This window comes from Lentinula edodes (genome assembly GCF_021015755.1).
Source record: "Lentinula edodes strain Le(Bin) 0899 ss11 chromosome Unknown C8R40scaffold_4, whole genome shotgun sequence".
Lineage (NCBI taxonomy): Eukaryota > Fungi > Basidiomycota > Agaricomycetes > Agaricales > Omphalotaceae > Lentinula > Lentinula edodes.
This window is the reverse complement of record NW_025764310.1, coordinates 414,627-432,873: the sequence shown is the minus strand read 5'-3', so window position 1 is coordinate 432,873 and position 18,247 is coordinate 414,627. Positions and strand designations below refer to the sequence as shown.

Genomic DNA, 18,247 nt, shown 5'->3' with positions numbered 1-18,247 from the left:
TTGTTCGGAGCCCTGATACTTGAGGCAAAGGCGAACAAACACTTTCCTTCAAAAACGTGAAAAGGAACCAGCGTGATCCAAAACCGAGGATCAAATCATTCGACCCGTTGGATATGAACCTGAATTAATACCAGTCCATGTTATATGGATGCGATAACCAACTACGCCATCGACCATTGAAATGTCAGCCGATCCACTAAGATAAAATGAAGAAGGAACAACGAAGACGAGTATGAAGAGCCCTCGAGTTGCGTCTGCCCCAGATTTGGTAGCCTCATCCTCAGGAAGCCTAATAGCGTCGTCACATAAGAATCAGGCAAGTAGAGGGCTTCAAAGGCGTCTGCGAAATCAAAGTTGGTGTTACAGTAGCTCTATCTCAAGCCTTAGGTCGCTAAAGTTTCGCCCTCATAGTAAATGGGCGGTTCCCGGTCTACAAAATCCAATAAAACAGATCGATTAACGAATTGTGTACTAGATTTTATAGAAGTGAACGATGGCAAAGCAAAGGATATAAAATAGCAGACTTATTCAATATCAAACAGAATGACCTCGGCAACCCTGTCCCCAACGTTCTCAACCACGACATCACTGTCCGAAGGAACCTGTAAATAAGCTCCGTCACCCTCTCTCAGTGTCTGCCCCGAAACTCTGATAGTTGCGCCATCCGCAGGACCCTCGTTGTACCCACTCCTCATCACAACGTGCACGTATCCCTTCAGCCCTTTCATCCCTTGGCTCACTCTCTTTCCCGGGTTAAGCAACGTCGCATACATCGTCAACGGACTCTGAACCGGCGCCGGTCCTTCTCCCTGCTTTGAACCTTCCCTCAAGTCCTTCTGCACTCCTTCGGCATTAGCATTAGCTACCACCCGAACCCAGGCATCCCGTTTCTCCTCATTAGAGAAATGACGCGTAAAGTATTTTGGTTGAAGACGGGAAACGGAGGGTAAAGACCAGATTTGAAGGAAATGTACGGGGTTGTTTCCATGCGCTTTTTCTGAATGGGAAATACCTGTGCCGGCGGAGGTTAGTTGGACGTCGCCGCGCTTGAGAACTTCGATATTGCCCATTGAGTCTTTACTGTACGTTGATCAATCAGAGGAGATTATTGAAGAGGGTAGACCGATGATTTACTGTTCAAGTTCGCCTTCTACAACGTACGAGAAGATCTCAAATTCTCTATGTGAATGTGTACCAAAACCAGTCCGAGCAGCGACTCGATCTTCGTTGATGACGCGGAGGGAACCATATTTTTCATGATTGAAATCCTGATACCTTCATACAAAGGACGAAGTCAAAAATCAGGATATTCAACGAAAAGCTCTGAATGACCACAAACATCGCGAAAGAAAACGTATGGAACGTCTTCAACCAATCATGGTCGGCATGACCTCTATCTTGACTGAATCGTGGAACGACTTTGATTTCGGACATGCTGGTAGTCGTAGAAAAGAAGTTGTTTGCAGCAAGCTTCGAGGAAAGGGTAAACTTTTATTAGTCTCTCTAAACAGAGAAATTGATTTCGATAAGACGTCCAGTGGGGTTGGATATTGTACGAGGCTGTAAGATGAATACAAAACACCCAAAGGCTTATATATATAAGACGTCCAGGAGCTGAGAAGAGGCAGTATCTTTTTGGAAAAAGATAAGTCATGGTGACAGAGCCATCTTACGCGTTTTAAATAACCTGCTCGTTCATCGTCGTGAAAATGATTAGTGGGTTAGATACCGAAGTTTCCTTTTTAGGTACTGATCCGCCCACCGTCACAAAGTACACGTGATGAAGCGTAAGCAGTATTATGCGTGCTGACCACCGGATGACCGGAGTGTAACTTGACTGAGCTTCTTTGCTCAACGTCGACATTGGACAGACTGGATGATAGGTGTTTCAAATTCCTTGCCGTTTCCACTTACATCTACACGGGTTAATGCTGATGAATGCCTGCCATGGATCACTTGGTAAATTCTACGTGATCATCTGCAGCTATCTAGATTCTACTTTCCGGATTCCTAGGGATTCCTCTACTATTTCCGGCTTCCGCGTTCAGACAGTCTCTAAGCTTGGTACAAATCATGCTGGCTGCTGGAGAGGCTGGTTAGAGGCGCTGCTGTAGGAGCTATTGGATATACCCAATCTCAGGCTGTTAGTGGATTGGATCCCAAATTCAACCGATTTCGCCACCTACCCTTATTGCTTGCTGAATACACGATCAGCTATAGCTCGCTTCTCAGCAAGGCCACTATGATCACTCAATGATTTATAAATAAACGGCATGATTTCGATCGAACGAACTGCGAACACATTCTACGCCGTTAGTACTATACCTCACTCCAACTCACGCCATGCCGCTACCTCTCTCCAAATACAATGCCAGAATCACGGACAAACTCTCACCAACAAAGTAACTACGCTCTGCCTTTATCCCTCGTTTATCCCCATCTTACGCTCTGCGTTTATCCCCATCGTACAGAAATACTCAACTTCGTGAACATTGGCTTACCACAGTTATAATTGATTTTTTCACGACCCAGGACAAAACCACGCGTTCGAACCTCCTGAAATATCATTCAGCTTTCCGAATTCCAAGAATTCCAAGAACTTTGCTGTCGATTGAATAAGACGAAACAATATTCTCAAATGATACTTATCACAGCATGTATATGCGCCATTCCTCTGAGAAAATACGACTCGTGTCGCTTTTGAATATCCTCAGCAGAACTTCTCCGCTGGCACAATGCACGAAATTCTTCAAGAGGAATTCTGTCTAATTCTGTACGCCATTGAACAGTACGTACGTACTTATTACAACGGTTGCGATTTATTGACTGTGACACTGTTACTCCAAAGGTCGCAACGTAAATCTTTAATCCTTCAATGAAAATCCTTCACATATATATAGTGTATAGTAGTCCGTTCCTCATATCGGATTGATATTAATTAGTTCACCATTTTCCCGTCATTGACTGACACAGCATGTGTGTGTAACTTTCACATCTCAAGTTCCTCGACTGCTTACAATCAAGGTTACACCAGATAATTCACTTCTTCACTTGTACCCTATCAGGGATGACGGACCCGGGTCAGTGCCATTGACATCAGCGTTAGCTTTTCCTTTTCCAGGAAAGTCCGGTGGGACCTCCCTTCAGAATCTACTGTCTTGATATCCCGACAGAATTGCATCTTCTTTTCCTAGGCCTAGGTTCTAGGAAGGCGGAGACCACTTCTTGCTTCCATGGTACATTCCTTTCCTCTCAACCCATTGTGTCCTAGTCCGAACTTCAAACTCTACATAAGTCACTCTGAATGTTTCGTCGGTCTTTGAGATGTTTACTGTGCACACTCACCACTTCTTCTGTTTACCGCCGGCGTCAGGGAAACTGAAATCTGGATCCTAACACCGAGCCTATACGGTCCTCAGTACTGTGAAAGTTTTCATTGATTTGTGTACCTCTCCGTTCTTCCAGTGTCCGGGCCAAAATTCGTGGGGGATTATTGGTGTTGCAGCGGACTCATTGACTTTCCTGCTTCGCGTCACGGTATAAACATTGCCTTCTATTTTACCTCTCGACTAGTTCTTTCGTAATCTTCGACCCAACAGTGGAAGTAAACGGCAAAGACATTACTGGGAGCAAGTGACTGAATTTCTAGTGATTTACTTCGATGTAGCACTGACCAAAATTCACCAAAATATTCAGTGTAGATACTAGATGGCGGCGCCTCCACTTCTGAGCACTGAACAGGTCCGAACTTGCAAAATAATCGTAGTCCATAGTAGATTCTTATGCAGATTCATACAAAAAATTTATCAGAAAACTGGATTTTTGTATAGGTTCCTCTTCGGCGTCCTGGGATCTTTGAAGGAGAGTCCCTGATGATTTCAAGGGATAATCATCCTCAATCAGCGGATCACAAGAACACTGATAGCTGAGTGAGACCCTGCGAGACCCAGTCAAGCAGGGTCGCAATGATTACCTTGTATGCTTTTTGATGATATCAAGATGATGTTCATGGATATCAGATCAAGTATCATCTGCATCAGTGACCAACAGCTACCTACTGCAACTAAGTACAGGTAGTTAAGGTAGAGTGCTTTATTAGTTTCGAGATCTGACAGTCGTGATGAATTTTTGGGTTTTTGTCACATCGAGCTCAACCTCATAATGAGAATTCATTACTTGCTTTAAGATTGCATAAGGCGGTAGCAATATGAGGATGATATACTACTTACAAGCTGGCTCAATGTATTCTTGAGAGTGAACCAATAATCTGCCGTACAGAATGAGAGTGAAAGAACTTGACGCGGCGCGGTGGGGATTTTTCACACAGCATATATCTCGAAATAGCTGGGAAGACTTATCTATTTTGAGCTTCTTCCATGCATATGCCCTACACCCTGTCTCACGGACGTAGGTAGTTGGGGTCTTGTTGCGGCATCATTTCGTATGTTTTGCATCAAAGTCGACTTCTGCCATGTTCTCTGCTGTTCTCTGATGGAAATCAACGCCATCTGACAGCATTGATATCTTCTATTGAACCTTATTACTTCTGTTTACTAATTCAACAAAGCTGTAATGATTCTCGAATCCCCTCAGAATCCCCTTCAAGCTGTCAGAAACGGAATAAAGCCTAAGACTAGCGCTTGTACTGTGATCAGTTCATTTGAACCATGGTTTGACTCTGAGTTCAATCCAGGTAGTATTTTGTCCGAACATCTGCATTTCATAAGGATTCTGGAACTTGAACTTAGCACAATCTTCATTCCCAGTCACGGTGTCCATGGCAGCTGACTTCATTAAGTACGCTCGGAAAAACATCAACGGTATCCTTCGGGATCATGATGCGCCGTGGCTTGAGATAGATCTCGGCAGTTCTGAGCAAAGAAAATTTTTTTTCGAGTACGTAGGTAAAGCGGTTCTCTTAATGAGGACAGACCTGAGGTCATGCATCGTGTGCACAAGCTGATAATGCTTTTATTTATATTTACACCCTTGAGCTCGCAAAAATTTCAAATTTACTTAACCTGCAGTGGAAGTTGCAATAACAACACAAGATTCAAGTGCATATAAGGATACTACTAATTGTTCATTTGAAGCAACTGCATTGAACCCCCTCATAATTTCTTGCAATTTGAATATTATATTTTAATTTTTGTTGGGGATCAAAATTGGCCACAAACATTCAAAGAAGGCAATGATTATTGAGGTAGGTTATTTTATTGAACCACTCCTCAGGCCCTGGCCTTGGCAGTCACTAACTACTAGACCATTTACTATGATGAGATACTTGCGCATTTCTGAGGTACATTTTCATAATCTACACATAGCTGGACTTCTTGCGAAATTTGTGAATTGAGTGATACCAGAACTTAGCAACCGATAGTCATATATGGTTGCTCGTGAGTTGTCTTCTTGACCAAGTGACATCTGCAAATCCTGTTTTTTGGCTAATTCTCTGAGAGCAGCTGAGAGCACTTCCAAGCAGCCAAAGCACCCAGAGCAAGTTTAAAGTTTTGCTCTTGGTGCTTCGGGTGCTGGAGAGTGCTCTCCAGCCAGTACCCTTGCTCTGGCGAACATACAGGTTTTGTAGATGTCAAGACAATGCCGCTGCGGTAGCGTATTTTACTTACGTCATGCTTACATATCGGTTGATATTATTTTCTTCCCTCAAACATCCACCATATCTTGAATGTCGCACTATCTAGACAGGGTTAATGGCTTTCATTTGACTTCCATTTGCCAAGTAACAAAGGCTTTCCGACCCCCGATGTGTTGAAACGTCTACGTCTCGCACTTCACTTAGCCAAAACTCGATGGACCTATTCACCGATGCCACTGCGTTCGAAATAGCCTCTTCACGATATCTTTCCAACGGGTTATCTCCGCGCAACGTTGATGACTTCAGGTTGTCTTAAATGATAATATCATTTACCGACCTGGATTCTGATTCTTGCTATTAGCTTCGCTTCGCCACTTAATGTCAAGATTCCGATACTTCAGAGCCCTTGTTTTCTGTGCAACCCAAGGCCAGAATGCCCGAAGCCATCGCAATTGTTTTACTAACACAACAATTGAAGCTGAGGATTGAACTTTTCAGGCGAGGGTAATTGAGCTTTTGGTATGGTACATATTTTGCATTTGGAATTGATCTTCTGACTGATCTTACTGCTGTTTTGACTGTGCTAGATGATTCGCGGAAAGACGTGGACCTTTGGGTACCCCCTGTGGGTCCATCCTCTCTGAACGATTACGTCCTGAGTCCTCGGATCCAGAAATACGAGCCAAAATAGTTGAAGCTGAAGCTCGCTATGACCTTCTCGTATCATTTTTTCCTCGGTTTTCATTTGTCCACCAAACGTTATTGGATTCGTATACTTACGGGTGAGTGCGACGATTAATTTCACACAAGCGAGGCCGGTCCTCTCCTCTACTAGCCAATAAGTCGATGCCTGTCGTTGCCCATCGTTCTGTGATTCATACTTTAGTAGGTTTCTTCGAACTTTCTGTCACGTAATCCCAAATCCCATCTCCTCGGGAGGTGTAAAACCTTTCACGATTTGTCATATTCATGATGGGCGCCTCGGAATTCTGTTTACATACCGAAATCAATTTTCACTTGGGTCTATGTGGGTATCTGTATGCTGCGGTTTTCGCCATCGTTCTTTCTGGAAACATGTCGTTCTCACACTTCGAGCCCGCCGAAATGCCTCATTGGATTATTGCATTGGGGACGATTATTCCTCATAATCTCTACTTGCTTTCAACATAAGGCCCTTACTCCCTTAAAACAAGTCAAGGCCTTGTAACAATTTGCAAAAGATTCACTGATCTTGATGATGCATCACGATGATTTTCTGCATCATGTTAGCCGCTTTATTTTTGTGTTCCGTGTACGTACCAGTTCGACTGAGGCTCGTGTAAGGTACAATGGGGTAAGCCATCGACCGAGCTGAATCCATAGTTCTGGCTCAACTCAGATTGCTTCAGGTCCTCGTGTTCTACATCATTTCATCATCAACACTTCGCACAGGAATACCCATATGCGCTTTCGATTGGGATTGGATGGCTGATTGCATAGGGCTTTGTTTGGCTGTCGGCTTCTTTTGATTCTTCATAAATACCATTCGGCCTTTCGCTTTTGATTCATCATCAACCCCGCCAAGAAGTCTCGAACGTCCTAATTGTCGCTATTCCTCGATTGCCCTATATCGACGCTAGTGACTTCTAGACGAACGGCGGTTTTGATTGAGACTTTCTCTCTGCCCATCGGCATCATCAAGCGTTCAAGAAGATTTGCGTAGTAGTCGGGAAAAGCATCAATGTCAGTGATGCATCTTGTGATTGCGACACTGACCACTAATTTCCGTTGTGATTGTGTTGTCCTTATAGAATATCGTCAACGCGAACTAAGATTTATGCCTCACCGCGGCTTTGAGCCTTATCCTATGTCGTCGTATGTGTGTTTTTTTCTCAAAAAGTTTGAAGGAGTTCACACGTCATTATCAGACATCGTCACTTCGAAAGGCGTCCGTCACCGCCCAACGCGCCGCCTATCGCTACTCTGTCATCTACAAATTCGCCTACTACGTCGGTTTCTTCCTTGGATCGCTCTTCTGTTTCTACTCCTCCAATCAGACGTTCGTCGCCCCATTCTCATGCGACGCCACAATACTACAATTCACATCCTCAACCTTACTATTCTCATCCCCCTCCACCAGTCCATCATCATCATCACGCTCATCGAGGATATGATTCACACGAAGGATCTTATTCTGTACCCAACACGTCTCAGCCCTTCCATAACATGGGAGGAATGGGTATGACGGTTGGGGGTTTGAATGGTATGCCATCTGGACGTGAGCCGTACGGTCTACAAATGCCTAGTATGCCATACCCTGGTGGTCCTATAAACAGCAATGTTCCCGTGGTATATACCGAGGACGCGGCCACGAAATTGAGTGATCGCGTGCGGAGAAGGTGCTTCAATTGCTGCACTACTGACACAAGTACATGGAGGAGAAGTAATCTCAGTCCGGGAAAAGTGGTATGTTTCCGTGAATTTGAAAATCCATGCAAGACAACTGACGACCATTCATTGCTTCTAGCTGTGTAATAAATGTGGCCTGTTTGAGCGCACACATTCTAGGCCTCGTCCTGAACAGTTCCCTCATAAACGTGGTCCACTTGCTTCTTCGACGCTACGCTCTCGTTCTCCACCTGTACCTCATTCCTTACCGTCGCCATCGATGCATAACCAGTCCACTGGTCATGGTTCGCATCCTCAAGGCTCACCTCCAATGTCAAGTCATAATACACTTCCTCCGATTTCCCCTCCTTACTCTTATTCTCATCCACCTCATCCTTCGCTAGCTCCCCTGAGCTCAGTTGCACCTCCAACATCTAATGGTAGTCACCATGAATTGAAGAGAGAGGAGGATCACAAAAAGTCATTGTCTAGGCCTTGGCAAGACCGAGGGTCCCCACCGATTTCGAAACGCTCACCCCCAAGCGGACGGGCTTCCCCAGTTCCTCCGCCAATGAGCTCTGTTTCGACAGCATCCGTCAAATCTTCTCGATCGCGCTACGAGCGTGATGAAAATTAAAGGCTCTCTTGTTCATGTACATGTATCTCTTGTTTCTCGCTATGTTGCTACTTTTTTGAAAAGGATTTGGTTACCTTCCTATGTACTCTCTAGGCCCAAGGACAGTTCTGCAATTATTTATTCTTTTTTTCCCCTCTCTGTGTGTAGCTCCTTACTAGGTGTCAGGGCCTATTGTTTGTCTACAATTCCGGACAGTCCAAAGTTGACTGAAATCGTAGCACGGCATAAAAGTGTAGTTTGTTCAAGAGATGCGATACTTGACAACTGTTGAACCAATACATGTGTAGGACATGGATTTTAGATTGTTAGTATATTTACATAACCGTGTTTAAACCTATTGATGCCCATGATGTGAGATGCAGTTTCATTTGGTCGGTGCGATATTATAGGAAGTTATTATGCCTCAAGTTAGATCTGTGCTAATCTAGGTAGAAGAAATCTCATCAGATGCGATATGATCAGGTGTCGAGGAATGCTAGGTTCGGGTATCAGTTCATCATTTTGATTTTGATACGAGGCAAAGTTTGGCTGGTCGTCAAACTTAGTCCAAGTTAGCTGGCTCTACCAAGGCTCAACAGCAACCTTACGGCCTCATGGCAGTGGTCATAGGTATCTTATCATGGAACTTACAACTACTGGGGTGATTCCTCCGATGAACAGTTTGGAATTGAAATCGAGAACAGTCCCACATAGGAAGGATAAGATAGGATATAAATTAATTTAATTCCTGTCCTGTGAGCATTACTACAGTGCAATGCATATGGACTCTCCACGGCCTTGACAGGGTGGCATTATTGGAATTCTACGGCAGAGCGAAACTTACCGTACTCATCATTCATCCAAGCTCAATATCTCAAATGTCTTTGGGGGTGTCGTCAGTACAGATGCGGGATTGCAAGTAGCAACCGGTCAATATCAACTTCTCAAGACGCCCTTATCCTCCAACTTTGGCAATGTTATGAATTGGGAAACATCAATGAAGACCTAGATTATGTTTCCAGTGCGTGATGAACCCAACGCAGAGATGAATGATGAGATAGCACGTAGATGGCAAATGAATGAATCCGAGCTGTAAGTACTCAGCATTCTTGAGCCGCGAGAGACTCGGAAAATATTATCGGGAAGTATCCTTAACTTTTTTGAAATGACAGCTACAGAAGCGTAGTGACCTGCAGTGACTCATTTAAATTCATGACCTGCCGCAGTTGGAAGCGATACATATGTAAGTATTCACCCCAAGAAAAAAAATGACTAGACGCACAGTTGCCATTCAACCTTGCCGGCGAGCCTAAGTAGGCCTAAGTGTGAACAGGATCCGGGATCCGGCAAAATACGTATTCTAGAGACCCCTTGCAATGTTCTGTCAAAAGATTGGAGCGACAGCACTTATGATGTGCAGATGATTGTCCAAACAACAGCGAGAACTAGAAACTGTCAAGTGTCAATGCAAAATTCCTAGTAAGGTTCTCAAAAAAGATCAGGAGTGACTCTCATCCAAGTTCTCCGACGATGAAGCCTAGCTAAATTCTTACCTTAGTATAATTCATGGGTAAAGTTACTATTTCGTTGTAGTGATGATATGCACCGCAGGATGTCAAACGCATAGGCGGCATAGCACAATGTTGATGCTTGGCAGAGACAATTGGTTCTTGATGATATTTTTACAATCATAAACTTCATCATCAGTTCAAAAACACAACTACGGAACAGCTGATGTCCCTGCTGATACCAAATTTTCTGTGTGAGGGAGTAGGAGAAGTGGCTCACCAACTTCAATCAGTTGATTCTCAACGATTCTACTTGGAAGGGTCTTGTAACCTGTAGACACGATCAAAGCGACGGATAATGTTAAGTATAATGATGCATTTTGATGCCTTTAGAAGCCCTACAGGGAAGAAGCTTACTGATACAAGGCTTGTGCTAGTAGCTGTTGTATGGTTTTCTCTCAGAGGCTTGAGTTTCTTCAGTTGATAGGCATGATGCGTAAGCTAACTTCGGCCCATGACAACAGAAAACGGTACTAGCCGTCTACATGTGCTCGCAGGTCAGTTGTCCTATGTTTTTTGGGCATTCAAACTTACGCAAACTTTCCCTGCAAGTGAATTCTTACATCAGACTTCCAAATACCACAAGAAACTGGGGTAGGCTTACGAAGCAAGGACTTCTGTATGTCAGATGTCTCCATTCATGATTATTCTGGTCTCGGTCCAAAGCAGAGAGAACCCTCCTACTGGCCCTAGAAGAAGTTTTATTTTTAGATCTGGCAAGTACGTCCCCATTCCAGTCTGAATTGACCGTAAATCAAAGCGCTGTGTTGATTCTGTTGTAATGGGGTAACACCAATGGAAAGAAGATAGAGGGTGCAGATAGCCAGGAGGGGGGTAGGAAAAATGAACTCCAGTAGAGCTCAAGCATGGTATTACGGTAGCACGAGACGGACGGTAGCGTCCTAAAGACATACAGGAAAAGTTGAAAAGCCGCGATACCAGGCTAACTGCCACGTGAAAGCTTAGAGCACTTTATCATCTCCAAGTGCCTAAGCGGTTGAGCACTTTATCCATTAGGAATCGCAAATACCGACAATCTCGACACCTGGTATGATAGCGATGAGATCGACCAAGCCTATTTTTCTTGCAAGGTTTGAGGTCTTGAAGTATGATATATCCAGTGCATAACTCTGCATAACTTGTTACTTGACGGCTTACTCGAAGAAATCCACCGCAAAATGACAATTCAGTGGGGCATACGAAACTTCAATCGGGTGCCAAGGTGCCGTTGTTGCGGCGTATGTTCTGATGTATAAAACATTCGGTTTGAGGCATTGGTCCAGGGAACGACCTGCGACAACTAGTATACGTACTACGTAGAAAGGAAAAAAAATTGAACGGAACATTTGCACGTGTGCATCAACGCGTGACGCAAAATCGAATCCGATGACACTGAACTTGAAGTATCTCTTTATTTAACTTTCACCACCAATACAAAGCGCATGTACTCGGCGAGTTAACCATGTGTCCTCATAATGATAATCGATACAACAACGACGCAAGGTGGCGTGTCCATTGCTCAATTGCAGTAGATTATGAGAGATTAAGTTGAAGGGTGAGGTGGGTGTTACTAGTAAGTTTTCCTTCAGATCGTTTTGCGTCTTGATTACCATGATGAAGCAATCACTCTCTTGTCCCGTGTACCTATTGGGCCTACTACTATTTCCTCTTGTGACATGCACTGCTGCTCAGGTCTTGATCACTCCACCTGCGAATCCCCTAGATTCTGTTTCCAAACCTGTAGCCAACAACTTTGTCTCCCTCTCCATTGCCATTCACTTTTTTCAAGATTATTCCCGCATTGGGACCGAGGGCGAATTACCTAACACGTTCTCTAGAAACCTACTGTCTTCTCTACAAGAATCCACTTTCCTCGCGCCAGAGATTCGCATTGGAGGTACTTCCGCAGACCGCACCACGTACGTGCCTTCCCAGAACACGACGATTTTGCAGGTTTCCGGGGCCAATGGAATTCCCTTGAATGTTACTCTAAATCAGAAATGGTTCCAACAATGTTTTGACGAGGAGAACTTTCCTTCTGGAACCAAGTTTATCTTTGATTTGCCCCTTATGCGCAACGATTCCCTGGCCCTGAATAACACGATACAAGGTTCGAAATGGGCTCTAGAAGCCATCGGAGAAAAAAGATTGGAGGCCTTTGAGATTGGAAACGAAGAGGTCTGAAATTCGTTTGTTTCTTTACTTTCCATCATCTTAAATTTCCACCCGGATAGGACCTGTACGTCGGACAAGGCGTCGTGCCAGCAAATTGGACAGTTGTAGATTATGTCGCCAGATGGAAGATATTCAGCTCAGCAGTATCTGAAAGAGCGCTCGTTCCATCCGGACTTGACTCGAACAAAAAGTGGTTCCAGGGATTAGCATTTTCAGGACTAGGCGCGAATCCAGCTTGGACTACGTGAAAATTTGAAAAAATTTCCTCATAGAATTTGCCCATTGACGAGATATCATTTCAGACAAACAGCGTTCAACGCCAATGTGAACGAGAACTTTACATTGAAAAGCGTGTCACTTCACAAGTAAGTGGATATATGGACCTCTGTGAGGTTTGTTGAGGTGAATGTCGTTAGCTACCCTGCAGGAACTGCGCCTTGGGTTAATCTCGGGAGTACGTTCGATAAAAAAAATTTAAATGGCGAATTTTGAATTTACCAACTGAACCAGATACGTTCATGAACCACACAGCGATCGTCGCGAATCTCTCCCAAGTGAAGGATGACATTGCTTTTTTGGGCTCATCACCGTCCACGGACAATATAGTATTCAATCTGGGCGAAACCAACATAGATTTCACAAATTTGAATATGGACCAGTTCGGTGAGTATGGGAGTTTCGATAGTCTGCGTAAAGCTGATGTGACTTCTGTATGATAGAGGGCGTCTTAGGCTCTGCCCTATGGACTATAGATTACATCTTATACGCTGCATCTTTGGTTAGTAATGATCGTTGTATCGAGACTCTCAACAAGTTCGAACTGATCATTTCATCTAGAGTATCAATAGAATATACCTTCACCAGGGTACAACTTTTGGCTACGTGCGTGTACCCAAAGTTTATAACAGATATCTACCGATAACACAATTGATATCGTAGGCCGCATGGCAGCCCATCGCTACCACTAGTTCCCCCGCCAAAGTCCGTACCCCGTGGTATGGCCTGAAATTCGCTGCTGAAGCCATTGGGTCGCATCAAGGTCCTATCCAAATCGCCCCACTTGATATAGTGGTGGTCACTAGCAACCTCTCATTCACCAACACAAACACAATTGCTTTCGGAAATAGTACCCAAACCCAGAGTGTTCCTACTCAGCTTCTCACCTCGGAGAAAATAAGTGCATACGCGGTCTACGAATCATCTTCACTCGCGCGTATCGCGTTGATCAACTTTAACGAATGGAACGGTACTACACCTTATCCTCGCCCAAGTGCCGTCTTTCGAATTTCCCTCCCACCGTCGAACTCAGACAATACAGGGAACTCTAGCTCCTCTCAATCAAACTCGGTTAGTACGAGGTTGCTTACTGCGCCCAACGGAGCCTCAGCCGATAGTGATTTGACGTTCGGAGGAATAATGTGGAATTATACCACGCAGGGGCTTCCTCAGCGGGTCAAGTCCGTTCCGGGAATTGTGCAGGTGGAAAGATCAACAGGGGATGGTTCGATCACAGTAAGAGTAGGAGCGAGCGAGGCTTTGTTGATTGACATCCGTGGTTGAGTACTTTTAGTACACAGCGATGAGGAAGATTGAAAGAGCACTGGTCGTGATTATGGATGACGATCATCGTCGCAACGTATAGGATTTATCATACAGCGCAAAGCTACAGAAATTCGAAGTACCTGTTATCTACCTACGAAGGAGAAAACAGATATAAGAGTATGATACACAGATTTCAATGATAACAGAAGGGAAATCGTCAGAAAAATTATCCTGTAGACCATCAAGGCAATGAGGAAGTATTCGTGTTCAAAGACATGAGGATCTAAACACGAGCGCGCCAGTTTCTCGAAGAATCCGAGCCTAGCATTGCAGAGCTTTTCTTCGTAGCCGAGGGCCTAGTGGCTGTGGTAAGGACAGTTTGAGCAAGCTGAGTCGTGTTACTCTTAGTTGCTTTGGTGGCGGTGGTAATGACCGCGGGCTGCTTCACACCTCCGAGCATGACGCCCCCAGTCATGACCAAAGTCTGACCGCCTTGGTAGGTGTACCGACAGACATCAACTTTCGCCTTGTCAACAGTAGCACGCGCGAGGCGGCGTTGAGAGCGAGAAAGACGTTGGGGAAGGCTGGAGTCAACCTGAGCAGGTGCTGGAGGAGCAGTTGCGATGTTGCGACGATGACGTGGCACGTAAACAGGCGCTTTTGCGACGGGAAGATTGGAGGTTTTAGAGACGGGAGAAGATGCCGCTGAAGAGATAGAGGACATGGAGTCGGTGGAAGACGTTTCAGAGAAAAGAGACGATGAAGTCGTCGACTCGGTATCGGATTCCGAGTCTGAATCATTAGCATCAACATCGGCATGGGAGAGGCAGGAAGTAGGAAGCGCGATCGACTTCCTGGGTGTATCGGCGGAAGTGCTGCGAGTTCGAACGGAGTCAAGCATCGCGCGCAACTTCAACGCCATTGGCGATTCGCACTCGTTGCTAGTCTGGATTTTGATCGAGGTAGCAGGTGCGTCTCTAGGTTCCGTAGACCAAATGGTCACGACATCTCCAGTTTCGCCGATGCGAACCTTCAAGCTATTCTCCATGACACAAACATAAAGCGCATTTCCGCCTAATGCACGGATCCACTGGGGCCAGGCAACGCCGGCCTGAAGGCAGGCGGCATATACGGGTGTAGGGGGTAGGGAAACGGGCGTGAGGAATAAGGTGAAGGGAGACAGAGTAGAAGTCTCGGAAGCGACGAACTGCGACACTAGGTTTGCGTGCAAGAAAAATTGCAGCTGCAACATTGTCTGGGAAGGATAGAGTTCGATTAAAGGACGTGTAAGATACGCCACGAGCTGGTAAAGGGTGATTGAAGCTGAGTTCGTAGTGAAGGAAGACATTATATGTGATTGTTCGTGAAGCAAGTGGGAGCGTGGATGTTGTTAGTTGCAGTTATATCGCTCTGCGATGAAAGAAATCGTTGATCTATGGTTGCAAAAAAGATCAGTGATTGCGACCATGGAGATGGAAATTCCAAGTACTTACCAAGAAAACGTTGAAAAGAGATGCTATAGGGATACAGTGGCGAGATACGAGCAGAGAACAGATGACAGAACAGAAACTGAGATTGATAGAGCTGACAGACACCAGACACCAGAGGCGAATGAGATGAGATGGGCTTCCATGGCCTCAGCTAGACTGCTTTTATACATAGTGTGCTTCATATGGCGAACAATGTTCATTCAATAATGGTCACAATAAAGTGCATTGTAATTTGGCGAGCATTGTAGTCATTGAGAGAACAATGGAGGGCCTTGCCGGATGCCGTAAACACAATTTTGCGTGTTTTTTTGGAATGGTCGAAGGGATTCAGGACGGCTCGTTTGACATATTTAAGCTTTCCAGTGGTTTGAAGGATAGCCTGATAGTGCAAGGTTCGTGTTGAACAACACCTAAAAAAAGTTGTACCTGTGTACAGCTACCTCAGACGCTCCATGATAAATTAGCGCCAGTCGGGCGTGCAAATAGGCAACAACACAAGCTCTAGGCGCCCAAGATCTTCCCTCTTGTTTTTGTTTTGTACAAATAACGCCTGTCACAATGAACTTTCAATTCGTCGTCCTAGCAGCTTCAGTCGAGACTCGAAGCTTCATGTTCGAGCCCACACTCGACTTGCGAACGGAATGCCATGGAAATAATTCAAAAACATCCAGGAAGTGAAAACAGGACGGTCAATACAATTTCTGCCATGCTTCAAACGCAAAGTTTCGTCACCAATTCCGATGGAGGTCGCAACCTTACCATTTTCTCGTCTCAAATGTAGAACTTGTCCTCGAGCGCAGATATCTTCGGCTACAAAAATCCTTGTAATTGGAGCTGTGCTGCGCTATCTAGATGTTTCTTACATATGAAATAGAATATCGTAGCGTCAAGGATTTCAGGAAATTCCATGTCTTCAAGTTTCAACATTGCTTCCGAATCGAATTGAACGTGGACCTCCAGGGAAAAGTTCGCTTTGTTTATATACCCAACCGTCGTACGTGAACATCACTTCTTTCCTGTATTCTCCGCTAATTTTGCCTTTTGTTCTTGATTATCGCCGAGTACAGGTTCACCTGCATATCTATAGTGCGAATCAGGATCCGAATTGACCAGGGTATTTTTCTCATATATACACACTACATAGTAGGACTACACGTCTCATTTTTCGCTGTCACCATTGGTATCACGCTCCAGGAAACGTCGATTCTGCAGAGTCCATCTATTGACTTCAACTCTACTTTTCTGGATTTGCACGGCCTCAGCAGTAGCGCGTCTCCTGTTCATCGGACTCTGGACACCGTTGTTCTCTCGAAAGTCCTTCAAAGTCCTTCAAGCTCCCAGTTTCAAGTCCGATGATTCTCTCTGCCACCGCCCGATACTCTACTGCTTCCTGTTTAGCAAGCACCGGACTCATGACATGCATGACGAGGACCTTATAGTCACACTCGTTCAGCGTATTTCTATCTGGTATAAAGATGACGATCCGAGAAAATAAAATGACGGAAGGATTTGCTCGCGACGATTCAATGTATCTATATACTCGCTCACTCCTGGTGAAGAGGATTGGTACTGCGAGAGGCATGACTCCGAGGCAACTTGTTATCCTAGCTTGCTGAAATGGTTTGAACGAGACAGATAAGAATAATCCCTTCTTCAAGCTTCAAATCCTATGAAATTCTCTACTAAAGTCCGTTGTTCGTCTGCTCCCTGTTTAGAAAGCACCGAACGCATGATATACATGAAGAAACCTTGTCCAATAACGGCTTTGCTATATAATGTCACGCTCTTAGGCTAAAGATCCAAGAAAAGAAAACGACCGGAAATTTGACCCGCGGCCATTCAATAAATATTCTCTCGCTCACTCCTGGTGAAGAGGATTGGTACTGGAGAAGCAAAAAAGAGGCAAAAGCCCGGGGAAACTCGTCCTAACTCGTCATCTTGGGGCGCTGAAGTGGTTTGAACGAGAACGGTAAGATACGCCTAGACTCTATATAGTCTGTTTCAGCCATTCACTAAGTACTAAGTACTCTTCAATAAAATTTTCTATCCTAACAAACCAAACGTGATATTCCTCAGTCAAAACGTTATCGGTCTCTTTATTCATGAAAAAGAATTACTCACCTTGAACTCTTTGAGGGTCTTTAGAGATGTCCAATTCCCATACATTTTTTCTAAGCTTTTATTTTTAGTGGTGTTTGTTATGATATAGAGTCTATAAGATGGACTCAGCTTTTTTTGTGATGTTTTTATTGCTTCAGCTTTAGGGACCATCGCCCTTCAGCTCATCCAGTTGGCACCCGGATCTGATGTGGTGTGTTCAACAACTGGGAATTGGGGGAGGGGATGAAGGGCCATTCATTGACGAAGCACCTCATTGGAAAGTACACCCCCAATACTATCCGAAGTGCAATGTCTAGCCCAACACCGGCACAGCTACCTAATGCCAGCAGATTATGCAGGCAGGCCCATCATTTCCGCGCAGTGGGATAGCAACTCGCCTTTCGCCGTGGCTATAGGATATAGTTTCATTTCGGTTATGGTTATGACAATAATGTTTGAGTACAGTCTTCAGAGCATATTCCATGACATTGAAACAAAATGTCTAGATGTGAGACACTTCGAGCCTCAAGCTTCACTATGTACCAAAGGTGTATATCATAGTCGATGAATCTATTCTGTTGTTACCTCGGTTGTTTGATGAATGCTTTTCTTAGAGTTGCCTAGTTGCGTTGATGCCTAAAGCTAGCGCCGTATTGACTTCGTCCTATGGTCCCCCCTTGATCCTCAGCAATATGTTCCACTTCTCGGCGAAATCAAGATAGCGATGACAATCGGGGCACCCGAGCTCATGCAAAAGGATATCGGACCCTCGTCGCAATGGGATTGAATGTTA

The 18,247-nt window shown here is 44.7% G+C and overlaps 5 protein-coding genes across 5 annotated transcripts; 3 read left to right on the top strand and 2 right to left on the bottom strand.

The window, feature by feature from the left end:
- Positions 1–147: 147 nt before the first annotated feature.
- Positions 148–1,728, bottom strand: C8R40DRAFT_1245506 (RmlC-like cupin domain-containing protein). Its single transcript, XM_046233623.1, has 3 exons — positions 1,340–1,728; positions 1,135–1,275; positions 148–1,080 (listed from the first exon to the last, which is right to left on the bottom strand). The coding sequence occupies exons 1-3, from the start codon at positions 1,432–1,434 to the stop codon at positions 525–527; spliced, it is 792 nt and encodes a 263-aa protein (XP_046090375.1). The 5' UTR covers positions 1,435–1,728; the 3' UTR covers positions 148–524.
- Positions 1,729–7,882: 6,154 nt separating this feature from the next.
- On the top strand, positions 7,883–8,600 carry C8R40DRAFT_1035996 (uncharacterized protein; the record flags this gene model as incomplete). The annotated part of the gene is made up of 2 exons (XM_046223549.1): positions 7,883–8,041; positions 8,103–8,600. The coding sequence occupies 2 exons, from the start codon at positions 7,883–7,885 to the stop codon at positions 8,598–8,600; spliced, it is 657 nt and encodes a 218-aa protein (XP_046090374.1).
- A 2,956-nt stretch (positions 8,601–11,556) lies between these two features.
- On the top strand, positions 11,557–14,015 carry C8R40DRAFT_588918 (uncharacterized protein). Its single transcript, XM_046235547.1, has 8 exons — positions 11,557–12,325; positions 12,382–12,566; positions 12,625–12,687; positions 12,739–12,776; positions 12,833–12,985; positions 13,042–13,100; positions 13,160–13,204; positions 13,262–14,015. The coding sequence occupies exons 1-8, from the start codon at positions 11,759–11,761 to the stop codon at positions 13,880–13,882; spliced, it is 1,731 nt and encodes a 576-aa protein (XP_046090373.1). The 5' UTR covers positions 11,557–11,758; the 3' UTR covers positions 13,883–14,015.
- A 132-nt stretch (positions 14,016–14,147) lies between these two features.
- Positions 14,148–15,212, bottom strand: C8R40DRAFT_1166519 (uncharacterized protein; the record flags this gene model as incomplete). Its single annotated transcript, XM_046230863.1, has 1 exon — positions 14,148–15,212. One exon carries the CDS (start codon positions 15,210–15,212, stop codon positions 14,148–14,150), a length of 1,065 nt encoding a protein of 354 aa, XP_046090372.1.
- Positions 15,213–15,616: 404 nt separating this feature from the next.
- C8R40DRAFT_1066381 (uncharacterized protein) lies at positions 15,617–17,283 on the top strand (the record flags this gene model as incomplete). Its single annotated transcript, XM_046225773.1, has 5 exons — positions 15,617–15,746; positions 16,229–16,348; positions 16,502–16,668; positions 16,830–16,882; positions 17,145–17,283. The coding sequence occupies 5 exons, from the start codon at positions 15,617–15,619 to the stop codon at positions 17,281–17,283; spliced, it is 609 nt and encodes a 202-aa protein (XP_046090371.1).
- Positions 17,284–18,247: the final 964 nt, after the last annotated feature.